Source organism: Balaenoptera musculus, chromosome 3 (assembly GCF_009873245.2).
Source record: "Balaenoptera musculus isolate JJ_BM4_2016_0621 chromosome 3, mBalMus1.pri.v3, whole genome shotgun sequence".
NCBI lineage: Eukaryota > Metazoa > Chordata > Mammalia > Artiodactyla > Balaenopteridae > Balaenoptera > Balaenoptera musculus.
Window position 1 is genome coordinate 32,770,896 of NC_045787.1, and position 15,580 is coordinate 32,786,475.

Consider the following 15,580-nt stretch of genomic DNA (forward strand, 5'->3'; position numbering starts at 1 on the left):
GAGATTGAGAAACCCTGCTCTATAACATACACAGCTTGTTACACTCATTCAACCACGAAATTAATTATTTCTTCTTGAATTGTCTTGTAGGACTAGAGTGGAAAATCTGTGGGGAAACTTTGCCTTCAGTTTATCCACAATGTTCTAATTGCTGTGTGGTGTGGTCTTCCCTTAATACTTCTCTTTGACCTCCATGTGGCACTTGTCTTTGTTGACTGGCCTTTCCTTGAAATTCCTCTCAATTGGCTTGATGATTAATTGTTTTGGTTTTCCTTCTTCTGTAAACTCTCTCCCTCATGCCAAGATGTTTTGTCCCAAAGAGATCTACGTTTCCAGTTATGTGTTGGATATTTTCTTCAAAATAAAAATGTCCCTTTTCTAAAACTACCTCTTTCTCATCAATTTCCTATTTCCCTCCTTCATTAATTTGTTCTTAAATTCTTCCAGTTTTCTCAGTCAATCTGATATGTGATTATGTTTAATCACTAAGTCTGGTGAATCCTCTGGTCCTTCGTCTTTCTCTTCTCAAATGAGGCCTTGATTGCCCCTTGTCTGATTACTGAAATAAATTCCAAATCACACTTCCTGTTTCCCCTCCTTATCCTTTCCATGTAGCCTGCACACTACCAGTGTTTAAATCATCCTAAAACATCACTTTGGTTCTTTCCTTAAAACTTCCAGTGAGCAAGTTCCCATTGTCCTTTGAATAAAGTCTACACAACTTTTTCCGGCAGTCAAATTTCCCACAGTGTGGCTCCCACCTATATTTGAAACCTTTGTTCCAATGGCTCCTCCATTGAAATTCCCGAAAGAAAAAACACTGTTCATATGAGAGCAAAGCTGTGGAGAGGGGCAAGTGCAAAGCACTTCGTGAAAGGAAGTTTTTGTAAACTTTTTAGATTTAATTTCTGGCATACAATCTCTGGAAGCCAAACAATGCAAGTTCTAAATTATCGCAGATACATCTGTATGTGTCTGACTCATCCTCTAGACTAAGGAAACTCTATAAATGGGCTACTATGATCTTTATAGCATGTAAATGATGAAAATAAAGAAGGATGTTGCTCAAGCCTCCCATCTGTCAAAGCCCCTAGCCTATCATATTATGCAACCTTTGTCAGTATTTGTTGAATTTAGAATGAACAAATTAATGAGTGCATGCGTGAATGAATGGAAAAACTACTGTGGCAGGTGCTGGTGGTGTCCTGCCTATATCTTGCAAATACTGAAAATACCAGCAACTTTCTACTGGAAGTCTTTTTTTTCTTTCTTTCCTGGCTACAGATGTGTTCTCAACCTACCTCCAGTTCAAGCTGGAAGTGTCAGAGAGTTGATGAGTCCAGAAGCCACCCTTAAACAATGATAAACAGGGTGCTGGTAAATATAGCCTTACCCCCTCGTTGGAATAACTCTGTGACATGCTCTTCAATGTCTCCCAGATTTCCTCATTGGGACTGAGCTATAATTGCCTCAGTCTCTTGCATATTAAAGTACCTTTTATTGACTTCCTTTCCTTCCCAGTCTCACTTTCTTATCCCTCAGCAGTGCTTTCTAGGATCACTTCACTTCACAAAACAACCCCCAACACACAAGAAACCCCCAAACCAAAAAAACTAAAAAAAAAAAACCCACTTGCAATTGAATTCTTTTTTTTTTTTTTTTTTTAATTTTATTTATTTTTGGCTGCGTTGGGTCTTTGTTGCTGTGTGTGGGTTTTCTCTAGTTGTGGCAATGGTGGCTTCTCTTGTTGCGGAGCACGGGCTCTAGGTGCGCGAGCTTCAGTAGTTGCAGCAGGTGGGCTCAGTAGTTGTGGTGTGCTGGCTTTAGTAGTTGTTGTGTGTGGGCTCAGTAGTTGTGGCTCACGGGCTCTAGAGCGCAGGCTCAGTAGTTGTGGTGCATGGGCTTAGTTGCTCCGCGGCATGTGGGATCTTCCCGGACCAGGGCTTGAACCCGTGTCCCTCGCATTGGCAGGCGGATTCTTAACCACTGTGCCATCAGGGAAGTCCTGCAATTGAATTCTTGTCTCAGATCTGCTTCTGGGGGAACCCAAACTAAGACAGCCACTGAATGTGGAATTGTACATTGAGTGCTTAAGGAGAGTCCATGACATCTGGAATTCATGCAACTGGAGTCGAATTAAAAAAAAGAACTCTTTCAGGAATCAGACATCATCTTCTCTGTGGCAAATTTTTTTCCCACACAGAGCACTAACAGTTTGCACAAAAGATGTGGAAGTTTTGCCTCTGGAAGACCACCATTAATTTATAAATGGAGGGGGGGGGGTCTTTCTTTATTATTCAAATTTTTTGGATATAAAAAGAAAAAATATTAAAACTGGTAAATATTCACGAATGGAATGTTTAGTTATAAAATTACTCTCAGTTCAAATTTCCTTTCCTACTTCACACTTATGTCACTCCTACCCATAATGCCCTAACAGCAAGTTTCAGAATATTTGGCCAAACCATGCAAATAAAACTGTAGCTCACAAAAAACCAAAACCAAAACCAAAAAAAAACCCAAAAAACTGTAGCTCAACTTTAATAGAAAATCTGAAATCTTGCAAAAATGCAACCTTTCGTGAAATCTATGAAAATGATGTTGGAGAAGTGCTAGAATCAATGGAAAGCCATGGAAAGTGAGGATCTGGCAGAATAAGACAAGGCAACTGAAGAAGAGAACATAGACATGGTTGATGACCATGACAAGAACTTTCCAACAGAGTGATCTGAATATCATAGGATTAAGGGCTGTTCTTGGGGAAATTAGTGATGCCTTTAAATATGTTTGCAAAAAAACATGCTCTTTTTGATCATTCTTTGAAAGTTAAGCATGAAGGGATGTGCATTATATTGTGTTAGGATATTATATATTTTGGGGGGATTCCACTCCAGAATGTTCCATTTACATTTTGAGTGACAGAATTGCATTTAAATTTTTTCTTCCACAAAGTGTTTAATCTCAAAGTCTGTTGTATAACACCCTTTTAGAGAATCATGAAAACATCTGCTTAGCGTGGTAGATTGAAACAGGAAGGAGGCTTATCCCTTGCCTTACACAGAGTCTCCTTTGGTAGAAAATCACTTAAACACTGAAGTGAGAACATTTGCTGCTTTTCTTGATTTACAGATGTTTTCTCAGAACTACACTTCCAAACAGTCCCAGCTGACTGTAGCTAAGGCCTGGGTAAATTGATAAGATGCATCTGGTTTCAAGACACAGACTAAGTACAGGGCAGGCTCTCCGTGTCCCCAGAGAACCTGGTTGGGGTCACAGCTAAGTCTTGGAACCACTTGCTCTATATATGAGTGCCAAGTGAATCCCCAGCAGGGAGAGACAGGCGGGGAGTAGACTGCTGGGCTCTTCCTCCTGTTGAAAATTCACTGGGCACTGGAGGAGGAAATTTTCCTTCTGTCTTCTGCCCTGAATGTTTTCCCAAACATGAAGGTAAGATAACTTCATTATTTTTGTGAACGAAGCTAACTCAAAAGGGAGTAAGGCTTAACTTAAATAACTCAAAAAAACCTAAAAAAACAAAAAAAATGAGAATACATGGGAAAATAGGAAAGAGAAGTCTCCGAGGGTGACTTTAAAAAAATCCTTAATTAAATATAGTTAACAATTCAGCCAAAGTGAATTTGTTTTTCTTTTCTTGCAGTTAATTTATTGGTTTAGAGGTCTGGGAATCAGAGATTGGAGACAATGTTTATGAAAGTCCCAAGAAAGCCATTAAGAAATAAAATACAATAATACAATTGTTATTCCTTAGGGAAAAATGCTCTCCCATGGATTTCGTTTGTTTGATTTGGAGTCATGCAATGAACCCCCTTGATCTGACTTATCTAAGAGCTTCATAGAAAAGTGAATTTGGAGACTTGAAACTTTAGAGTTTGGAATCTGGATGAGAAGATAAGGCTTGTAAGAGTAGAAGATACAGATAAATGGAATGAAACTAAAGGTTTACCAAAAACACATATTGGTCTAATGGAAAATGGCCAAATGTTAAGAAAAAAAAATGCAAGACTGAAGACAGAAATCACTATCATAGACTAGAATTCTGGGATGCAAAAATAAGTTGAACCTGCTATTACAATTTTATTATTGCAGACGTTTGTATTTAAACTTTAAAAATTTTACATTACAATGCTGGAACAATAATTTCTCAGCCCTGTCAGCTGCTAGATTGCTTTTGTCATCACTATGCCACCGATTTGCAATACTGAATCTACGCTCACTTTCCAGGGGCTTTGGAGGCGGAGTGAGAGGTGGGTCTCGAGTAACTCATGGGTGAAATTACATGTAATTAAGTTATTGAAAATTACACACAAATCATAAAGTTAATTTGTTTAATGTTATGATGCTAGAACGTCAAGTAACCATACAAAGTTAGAATTATGATATAATCTAATCTCTATCACTCTGTCTTTTATTTTTACTTAAAAATTTAAAATGTTTGTTAGCTCAAAAAGAATAGGATACATTTCCTAGAGTCATCTAGCTAGTATACTTTCTCCTAATATTTGTATTAACCATCAATCAATTTCCTTACTTATTTTATGATGAGACAACTTAATAATTGTTTTGTGCTTAAAGATGGATCATTGATTATTATGACATTTTTCTGCTGGGGTAACATATTTACTTTTATCTTTCAGTTGGTTGATAAAATATCAACAAATAAAGAAATGATTTCTTTGTGAGTTGCATGCAGAGTTCTCACCTATATTTGAAAGTAGAGATTCATATTTTTACAGTAAATCTGAAGGGTATGCTTTTGTGATACGTTTCGGAGAAGGTAAACTTAGGCTATGAAGACCACTAGAAATGGTTTTCAGGTCTGGCCTTTTAAGAGGGAGTATTCTTTTTTCTACCCCGCGCCCCCCACCCCCCATTCATGTGAACTAAGTTCAGAGAGGTGGTCCCAGAATTCTTTTCATTCTCTTTGTATCCCTTGGATAGGAGATAATTGGGTCTGAAGTGTTTCAGGGCTTTAGAGCAAAAAGTGTTTCCCTCTGAGCTGGCTGTGGTCCAGACCTTCACTTTCTCTTCCGTGGACTGAGATGAACCTGGGGTTTGTAAACCTAAAGCATGATTCACATGGTGCTGGGGTGTGGTCAGGCACAGTGATGTCTCAGATGAGGGCTTTTCTGCTTCCTCGCCACACCCAGAGCTGATCTGATGTTATCAGCTGTCTTCTGTCAATTATACTGTGATGGTGTTTGTGCCTTTAAAAAAATGTCTTTTTCCAGATTATAATACTACCATCTTGGCAAAAATAAGTTCAAAGAGAAGATAATATCGATTATTTCTCCACTCAGAGATAACCACTATTAACATTTTAATCTATTTCTTTTCAGACTTTTATATGAACATGTACAAAATATATTTTATGAAATTGCTATCAATCTGGATCTGAATCTTTTTACTCACTATATCATAAGCATGTTCTCCTGTCATTGTTCAATCTATAACGTGCTTCTAATGACTACAAAGTACTCAAATCATATTATTGTGCCCTTTTGCATTTCTTTATCATTAGAAGTGTTGCAAATTGATGTCTATTTCTGATAAAGATGTAAGTAAATTGATTTTAAAATCTACCTTCTTCTTCATCTGTTTGGTGCCCTATGTTCTAAATTTATTGATCAAGATATTAATTAGGGCATGTTAAGAAATTAGATTTGATTTTTCCATACTTTTTTCTCTTGGAATTTGGATATTTGGAACCCAGTGTATGCTACAGAAATTAATATTTTATTTTTTACCTCAAATGGGCTCATGATTCAACAGACAAATGTAAAGGACCAGATGTGGAGAAATTAGAAGCATAGAGACAATGGTTGTAGCTGGAACACTTTAGAGGAAGGAGGTAGAGCTAATGCTCATTCAGTCATAAGAAAGAAGAGAAGAGAATTCTGGGAAATGTAGTCCCAGCTTAGCTACATTACACACTGCAAAGATATGATATCTTTTCAACGAAGCAATTCTTTTATAGAGTTAACTCAGTTGTATGTCTATGTCTGTCATTAATTTGTTTATTAATTTGTAATTGTTCTCTCTTGTCCATTTGATGAGATACTCTTTCCAAAGGCAAGGAATGATAACTGCTTCATTTTCAGGTACCCAGCTAGCAAATTTTCAAGACATTCTTTTGGTTAAGAGATTCAGCTTGTATAACTCATGAACTTGTGATAAGCAGATCTTCATGGGTTATAATATGTATACAAGGAGGATGGTGGCAAAGTTATCTTTTCTGATGAAAAAGTATATCCCTTAAAACTTCGTTGACATTTAAAAAAATATGTAATAGAATGTTAAAATGGATTTTTTCATGATGCCTGTTTTGCATGAGAGTCAAAGGCCAATAATAATAGGTGCTCAGTACCCTCACATTTTAAAGTGAGATATTGTACATTAAATGCAGTATTATTGCAGTACCAAAAGAGTAGCCCTAAATTTGTTTGGTGACCCTTTGGCCATCTCCATCCTCAAAAGTATGCAATATTGTGTCCCTTGGAGCATGAGGATGTATAGGGAATGATACCCTACTCACGTTTGAGAAAATCTAAAGGCATAGGCTGGTTCACTGCCCTGTGGTTAGCAAGTAAGTCAACACAGCAGTATTGGTTACATCCTGACATCCAGAGTTTGACAGGACAAGGATGGGTGCAGGTATCCCATGGACCAGATGTGGACCTTTAGAAAGGGGCCAGACTTGGGTTGTCAGGGACTCTGCCTGGTAGACGCCTGCAGGATGAAGCAACCCCAGCAGACAGCATCAGGAAGCAGGCACTGGTGAGACTCAAGAGAGCTGAACAAAGAGACGAATCATTTGTGCCAGAGAACAGTGGTTGTAGATTCCCAAAGGAAGGATATCCAAACAATGACAAAAACACCATGAGAGATAAAGAATTGGCATTCAAACATCTAACACACCCTGATTTACCATCACTAGACTCCAGCTGCATCGGGCAAGCAAGATCCTTTTGGCTCTTACCCCTCTCACTCCTGCTGCTCTGACTCTGAAGAAGACAGGCATCTTGGGAAGGTGGGGAAGAGAAGAAGGAGAATAAAGCAGAGGAATTTCGAAGTGGACCCCACCCCTCCCGCAGGACCTGGGAGTAGGATAGACATTTAAAATTGGATGATACATTGCAATTTGACTGTTAGATTGTTCCAGAACGCCTGGGAGTGACTAATAAAGCTATGAGATAGGCTGGCCCAAGGGCAGGAAAAATGAGTTTACATAATACAAAAAAAGACATATTGTTGAAAAGAAAAAACCCACTGCAGTTTATATTTAAAAAAAAAAAAAAAAAACAACGTTTAAAAGGTGTTGCTTTCCATTATGTGCTTCACGTGTTTGTTGAAAAATCAGAAAAGTATTCATAGCCTCTCCCACCGTTGTTCACATTTCCAGGGTGCCCACAGCTGTTGGTACCTCTCTGCCCTTTTGATTATGTTAATCAGATTATAGGCTAAAAAAATCTGTAAGGCTGTAAAAGGCAGAAGAAGGCAACTAGGATTTTACAACTGAAAAAAAGATACCTAATAAGAGGATGGGTGATCTAGGAAGGTGAGTAGAAGGGTCTGGAAAAAATGTTGGGAAGCCATTCCACAGCTACCCTGAGAGAAAAGAGGTTTGGGGAGATCAAGAGAAGAGAAAGAACATTGGCCTGGTAAAATGTGAGGTAAGATGATTTAGGGACTTTTTTTTACTGGGTTATGAATTGAATGTGTTTGATATTCTTAAAGAGTCTCCAGTACAGATTTGAATTGTATTTCCTTTCACCTTCAGTTGTCAAAGTAGGAAAATACATAGAAATGAAAATAAAATAATAAAAGTCACCTATGATTTCACAACCAGAAATGAACTATTCTCCTTTGCTATGTTTCTTTCTAGATTTGTTTTCAATACACATTTGATTTTCAAACAAAATGTAATCACATTTCACATAAATTTCATAACCTGTCAGATGCTCAATATTTAGGCTGCTGCTATCACCTGAATGTGATTATAAAGGGCCTCTGTGGTGTTTTAAAGGCTGAAGGAACCACGCGCAGAACTAAGGATTGTGAAGATCATCACGGCACCTCTGGCTAGGAATGTACCTCCACTTTTGATTTTTCCATTTAGGAAGCTATTTCTCTTTTAGCTTCTCAGCCCTTGGAACTGTTCTTCTTTCCAGGCTTTCTCTTCTCTGGTGTCCTCATGGGTACCAACGTTAGAGAGGAGAGTGGAGTAAGGAATTAAAAGATGATGGGACCCTAAAGAAATGTTCATGAACATTTAACTCTAGGGAGTCTTTTCAATTTATTTGTCAATGACATCACCTAGCCCCTAGTTGTCTTTCCAGAAATGAATAGTGGGAGGTGAACTCAAGAGAAATGTATTAGAGACTTCCCTGGTGGCGCAGTAGTTGAAAATCTGCCTGCCGATGCAGGGGACACGGGTTCGAGCCCTGGTCCGGGAAGATCCCACATGCCACAACTGAAGCCCGCATGCCTAGAGCCCGCACTCCATAGCAAGAGAAGTCACCGCAATGAGAAGCCCGCGCACCACAACGAAGAGTAGCCCCTGCTCTCCACAAGTAGAGAAAGCCCATGCGCAGCAACAAAAGACCCAATGCGGCCAAAAAAATTTAAAAAAAGAGAATTGCATTAAATTTTTATTTAAAATGAAAACTTAAAAGTCAAGCAGAATCATCGAGGCTTCTCCATGGTTCTTTCACTCTTTCTATTCCCAACTCACAAATCTTGACTTGTACAAATGTATTCACTTTTGACTCATTAAAGCAATGCTAACTAAAATATTGCTTTATTGTTTTTTTTTTCCCCCTCCTAGGCAATAAGTTTATTCTTCTTGGTGGGATTTATAGGAGAGTTCCAAGTTTTTTCAAGGTGAGAATTTTTTGGATTATGTGTGGAAATCATTAACAATTATTTCTTTTATTTTAAGGAAATTCTTAAGTATGGTCTGATTTTTACATTGCAGCCTGAGCTTGTTTAACCCTTCAACACTTTTTTTCTTTCCCTTTTTTAGAAAAGGCAATTATAGAGAAAGTGTGTTTTATTCTTATTCTTATTTTACTTTATTTTATTCCCTGTAAGGAAGAAACCTGAAGACTATAAACACCTCAAGGTTTCCTGCTTCTCCCAGTATCATGGTTTTACCTGCAATTCAGGGAATGGCAGCTGACTTACACATCTTAGAGCAGAATTTGATTTTTAAATGTAATCTTTGCAAAATAGTCTTTGGGATTTTAAAAGTTGAGAGTTTTTTTTTTAAGAAAATAGGTTTATCGGCTCTTGAGACCTGGAAAAAAGCCAGCGTCATTTACTCACGGCCTTGCTTTGCTTTCACTGTCTGATGGGAGAGGACCAGGTCGGTTTACCTCATCGAACTGTCAGAACATGTGTCTGGAGTTGTGCCAGTGACTGGGACACAGAGGACCCAGACGGTACTGAGAGTAGAGGGGGTGATTGAGATCTTGAAAGAGTTGATTTCAATGCAGGTGTGATAAGGGCTCTGTGAGGGGACTGGACAGGGGGCACAGAGGAGGTGAGGCCAAGCGAGCTTCCCTTCCTAAGCCTCGGTGTTTGGGGAAGGCCTCTGCCTGTCTCTGGGAGACAAAATAGACACAGAGCATTAAGTTCAGACTGTTTAAAGGTCAAAAACACTAAGGCATTTGGATCACTGATGCCATATCAAGACTACAGGTTAGCAAGATTAGCCCCATGAGGGCACCTGAGCCACAAACGGGACTCCTTATCTGCAGCACCTGGCAGTGCTATGCTTAACTAAGCAGGAATCACCTTGACCTGAGATGTCTCCCAGATTAGGAATGTACTCAAAGTCCAGAAATCAGGAGTCCTGGTTCCTCTACCCCTTGTGAAGTGTGGTTTTAGGTAAGGCTTCCTTAATCTCTTTGGACTAAGCAACATGACCTCTTGGACACAGCCAGAGTTAAGCATTGTAAGAGAGTCAACTTGCCATTTTCCACATGTATTTTATTTGGGTGGAATTCTTTGAGCTCAACTTGACCCTACTGTACTTGGGTGTGTGCTTGAGAAGTGACCTAAATAAACAGGGGGAGCACGTTAAACTAAATTCTTGTCCATTTAGCCTTTGCCAGATTTTGGTTTCCTACTTCTCATATGGTCGTTTTAGAGCTTGTTGTCTCTCAGTTAAATTTCTGTATAGCTCTTCAATTCATCGTCCAAAATCCCGTCAAAGGCCATAATACCTTTCTTCTATATGTTCTCACTTAGCCTCCCAACTTTGGACACTCTCTTATGTGTATTTCCACAATGCATTATACTGTACACATTTCTATTAGGAAATCTATCTCATTAGCTATACTGTATAAAGGATCATGATTATATTACTGTGTTATGATTATTCGTTTACACATCTGTGTCTTCATCCTCCCCTCCAATTGTTAGTATCCTATCTCTTTTATGTTTATAGCTCTAGTGTCTAAATATTGCCTGGTACATTCTAGATATTTCATAAATGATATTTAATAAATCTCTGAAAAAGTGAGTCCTTCCCACATATATTTTTATATATTTTGGGATCCTCTTGGTGACTCTTAGGAAAAAAATCGTGAAGCAATTTTTGACTATTCTTGCCAATTTTTTGTCTTCTCTCCTACCTTTCTGTCGGCTTTATGATGGACAATTTGACACTATGACAGTGCCTCCTCGCCAGTCAATTGCCAGTGGGCTTCCTATGCCCCTTGGTCAGAATGCAATGGTTGTACCAAGACTCAGGTAGGACCATGTGAAAACTTTGTATTTACTATTTATATGTAGAAATAGCTTAGGTGTGGACACAATGGCATTAACTTTTGAATGTTGTTTTATTTTTTGAAAATGTAATTAGTAATTTTGAAGGGAAAAAGTATGACTTATTTCATACTTAATATTGTAATAAAAAATTTCTGCATTCTCATTTTTCTTGCAGGACTTTTCTAAATCTTACATTTGAGCCTAGAAATATACATAGGAGAGACGCTAAAAGCAACTCACTAACTCTTTCACTATCAGAGAAATAAGAATAGCGTGAAATGAAGTTAGCAGATAATTCAAAATTTCATTTTTACTGAATTCAACTTTTCTTTTCATTTGAAACAAACACTAAAGAGTAGCAAAATAGCTGCTTCGTTTTACCTAACTAATAGTGAATGACCATGGAAAGTCAAACATTTTTAAAGTTTAACACAAAAGTAATATAAATTAAATACCAGACTTGACTGGGAGATTATAGAGTACTTCTAAAAATGTCTGGTTTTTTTTCCTTATTATAAATTAATCATTGGAGAAAATGATTTATTGTTTTATAAATGAAATAAAATGGTTTATTTCTATATAATAAAGAAAACACTACTTATAATTCTACCATTTAGAAAAAACCAATATGTCAGCATTTTAGTATTTATTCTTTCAATTTCTTTTCTTTTCTTTTCTTTTCCATGTAAGCACAGATCTGCTTTATTCTTTTTGAATAGCTACATGGCATTTTATTGTATGAATGTACATTTAAAAAATGTAATAAGAGTTCTATTTACTGGCATTTGGGTGTTTCCTCAATTTATTTTCTTTCTATGTGCTTATGATTTTTAAAATAGGATTATTTGATCATGATTTTGTATTCTATTTTAACTTAACATTATACTATAAGCATGAATTTTAACAGCTGAATTATGTTCCATTATATGTATATACCAATCTTATTTATCCACTTCCTATTGTTTGAGATTTAGGTTATTTATATATTTTGTTATTATGAATAAAACTTTAGTGAACATTTTTGCACATAGATATGTCTTTTTTCTGATAATCATCTTAGGATAAATTCCAAAAATATAATGTTGGTTTCAAAGGTTCTGGACATTTGAATGGCTAAATTTTTTTTTTTTGTATTGAGATACAATTGACATATAACATTATATTAGCTTCAGGTGTACAACATGATTTGATATTTGTAAAATATTTTAAAGGTGGTTCAGTTTAGATAAAAATGTGCATTTAAAATCATTTTAAAATTATTAAAATAACAGAACCATATTATAGAAGATAACTTCTGTTTTGAAGCATCATCATTATCCTCATTTTCCAGCATTCATTTAGTATCTACATGAGGGATATTTACAAAACAAGTTACACAAGTAACTAGGATTTGGTTTCTGGCAAATATATTATTAGATGACAACTCTGATTACAGGCAAACAGGTACATGAATAACAAAACAAAAGTCAAACAAACACCAACTTCAGAAAAAATTTTTATAATTTAAAAACAAGTTAAGAAAGAACATTAAATAGAGGTAGATAGAAGGTATTTTTCATATGAGTAATTTTTCTGAGTGAAGGTCATCATGCTTAGATTATAAAAACAGAATTTTCATCCAGAAGAAGACAAGTGAAAATGAAAAAGGGGTCATAAGATCAGAATTTGACAGGTGAGAATGAGACCCTGAGAGCAGACAGCCATCAAGGTCATCCTGGTGTCTATGGAGAAGGAAAACATTACGTATACGACAACGCAATCTATGCTTTGGAACTTCAGAAAAGCACAATGTTACTAAGCCACATATAAGAGGTGTCTTCATCAATTAAATACAGAAACTAAAAACTTACTAAGAAACTGTACTGAGTTCCATTCCTCACTCATACTCCTCTATGACTCCTCTGCTTAGACGCAATGAAAGCCCCAGGCTGTTGCAAACCTGCTCAGAGTTCAAATTACATATCTGTGACCCTTTGTCCCAATTTAGGATGAATGAATAGATTCAACTTTGGTTTGTATATCTAGTCTTCCCTGTTGCTCAAGGTTTAAATTCTCTGGAATCTCAGATTTTGTCCATTTTTATTAACTGGTAAGAGTTGAGTATAGGAAGAGGCTTAAAAGATGCACCTTTGATTGCCTTTGGGGAGGAAAAGGATTTTGCAGATCTTTCTTTTTGTTTAAACATTAGATACATGTCTTCATATTGAGTAAATGAATTTTAGGATGAATTAGTTTTCTCATTTTCCTTAGAGATTTCCTCAAATTTTTTTCTACCCCCTCCTACCCCACCCCACCCTAAGATAGGCCTTTGACATCTTTCCCATTTCAGAGGTCAGTAATTTTGGTTGTCCAGTAAAGTATCATTGTAGATGTACCTTCACCTGTGGACCACTTAGGCTTCTGTTTTGTAAATTTGACTTCCATGTTAGCATATATGTCTCTCTGGATTGTTTTGCCTCACCTTGCCTTCTTGAAGAAGACTTAAGTTTCAGCTCAAATTAATTACTACCACTTTTCTAAAGATTTCCCTTACTCCTGTTCATCTTAACTTCCCTTCCCAATATGCTTACCCTTTCTCCAGCAAAATTCACTTCACCTTTTCTAATTAGCTCTTGGTACATTGCTTTGGCAAAAAATTAGTCGTTCTGTATTGTGATCTGGTCTATCCAGCATACTTTCTTAAAGATTCACTAATTTTTTTTTTTCATTCAACCCTAAGAGCAAATATATAACTGAGAGTGCTCTATAAATAATAACCCAAGTGTCACTGGACTCAAAGACAAGTGGGTTTTTGGGTGCATTGATTTTGTAGGCTTTACTTCTGTAGTACACCAGAACAATTTTACAAACATCATTTCTCCAATTGTATTAATTTATCCCAGATTTTATTTCTCAGATAAAGGAAACTGGAGATATTGAAAAGCTATTTGGTTTGTATTTAGACTCGCAGGCGGTCAGTTGCTGTTTATGGGCAGTATGGTGGCCATCCCTGTGTTGGAAGTGCTTTTGAACCACAATCGTGTGAACCTACACGAGGATGTCCAACAGAAGAGGGATGTGGAGAACGTTTCAGGTGTTTTTCAGGTATTTGCTTCCCATAGGTTCGGCATGCAGAGTGTAAATTCAAATGCTATTTGTTTAATTTGCTCAGTATGTATTTGTTGAATTGTACTGCATTTATATTAGCCTATAAATTAATTTTCCCCCAAATCAGTTGGATTTTTATTGGCATATTAGTTGCACACTCAACTATCATTCTTTTAAATGCATGGGTGTCATCTGGTAATAAAGGTGGGGATACTCTTTGCTTCTTTGAAAAAGAAATATGGCTATTGACAGACCCAAGCAGTTCTTGACATTGCATTTTTGGTGAAGATGTAGAATGAGTCTGGAATGAAGACTGAAATTGGGCAAAAACAATATTACTGCCCAAATTATTTTTATGTTTACAAGAAAAGCAACTCTAATTAGTTAATCAAGGAGCAATACGGGTCATCTCTATGCATGGGGGAATGAAACAGCTTTGGATTGAATAATATTTGACCTATTGTCTATGTTGCATTTGTGCAGAAAGGTTAATTCAACAACTTTTAGCAAACATTTATTATTCTTTTTATGTTCCAGATACAGAAATGAGGGTTGTGGATGTAGAATGAAACACATAGCCTCTTCCCTCAAAATTCTTAAAGTTTTATGGGCAAAATAGTACATAAATATTTCCTGTGTTAGACATGTTTTTCAACAATACTTGTCAGACTCCTATTGTACTTTCAAAACCCAAATCAGATGATGCCGCCTTAGGGAGACCTTCCCTAAATGCCCAACTGATAGAGCTATTTAACAGATCACTTTTCTGTGTTCTCTATGTGCATTGTATCATCTGTAATCTGAAGTATTTGTTGCCCTGGATATCTTTTGGTAGACTGAACTCCTTGAAGGTGTGGATTATATTTATTTTATTTTTGCATCTGGAGTGTGTGGTACATAGTAGACTCTCAACAAATGTTTGCTGCATTGAATCAAGTGACAGCATAGTGGGATGTGCTATCAGGACAGTTTTGTGCCATGCATACTATAAGGGCACAGATGAAGGACATACATTGTAGCTTGTGGGGCAAGGGTGGTTTCTGAGAGGAGGTAATGTGTGATTTGATTTTTGAAGAACTGTAGGTGCAAAGTCAGTGGAGATGGCAAAAAAGGTTGGCCTTTGACTTATGTAAATGATCCAGTATGACTAGGGCATAGGAAGCTAGTAAGAGAATGGTTGGATATAATGCTGAGGAGGGAGGCCGGGGCTAGATCATCTGGGACCCTCTAGTGCTTCCTTGTGCTTCTGGTACCCTGGGTTTATATCTATCACAACAATTACATTGCTGAATTGTAATGATCTAACTTCATACTCTTTCCTATTAGATTGTAAAGTATATGAAAACCCTGGTGAATACCCTTTTTATTCATATTTGTATCCCAACACCCAAGAGTGTCCTGAACAGAGAAGGTGCTAAAAAAATGTTGAATTGTAATCTTTTAATCCAGTTCCCATGCTCTCAAAGCATATATATCTAAATCACCAAGAAAGACAGCACTTTGGCATCTTGGTCAGTGATTACAGAAGAGAGATGGAAAGTTGAAGGGCAGGAGGTCAATCTGTCTTCCCAGTGATTGATTGGCATTGTGTGATTTTGGAGAATTCAGACAAAGTGCTTGATGGCTATGGGTGAGAGCCTGGAATTTGAATTCAGGTTCTATTTTCAATCTTGTGTCCAGCCAAGGTCAGAATCAATTT

At 37.0% G+C, this 15,580-nt stretch overlaps 2 protein-coding genes across 2 annotated transcripts in view; both read left to right on the forward strand.

Annotated features, from left to right (window-relative positions):
- CARD6 (caspase recruitment domain family member 6) overlaps positions 1-1,528 on the forward strand; it is a 41,229-nt gene extending 39,701 nt beyond the window's left edge. Inside the window, 1 exon segment of the mRNA XM_036847256.1 lies at positions 1,285-1,528. The gene's annotated coding sequence lies outside the window, so the exon portion shown is untranslated.
- A 1,752-nt stretch (positions 1,529-3,280) lies between these two features.
- C7 (complement C7) overlaps positions 3,281-15,580 on the forward strand; it is a 53,026-nt gene continuing 40,726 nt past the window's right edge. The window contains exons 1-4 of the mRNA XM_036847247.1: positions 3,281-3,447; positions 8,846-8,901; positions 10,701-10,776; positions 13,737-13,878. Of these exons, the coding sequence (XP_036703142.1) occupies positions 3,442-3,447; positions 8,846-8,901; positions 10,701-10,776; positions 13,737-13,878 (280 nt within the window). The 5' untranslated portion in view covers positions 3,281-3,441. The remainder of the gene's footprint in view (positions 3,448-8,845; positions 8,902-10,700; positions 10,777-13,736; positions 13,879-15,580) is intronic.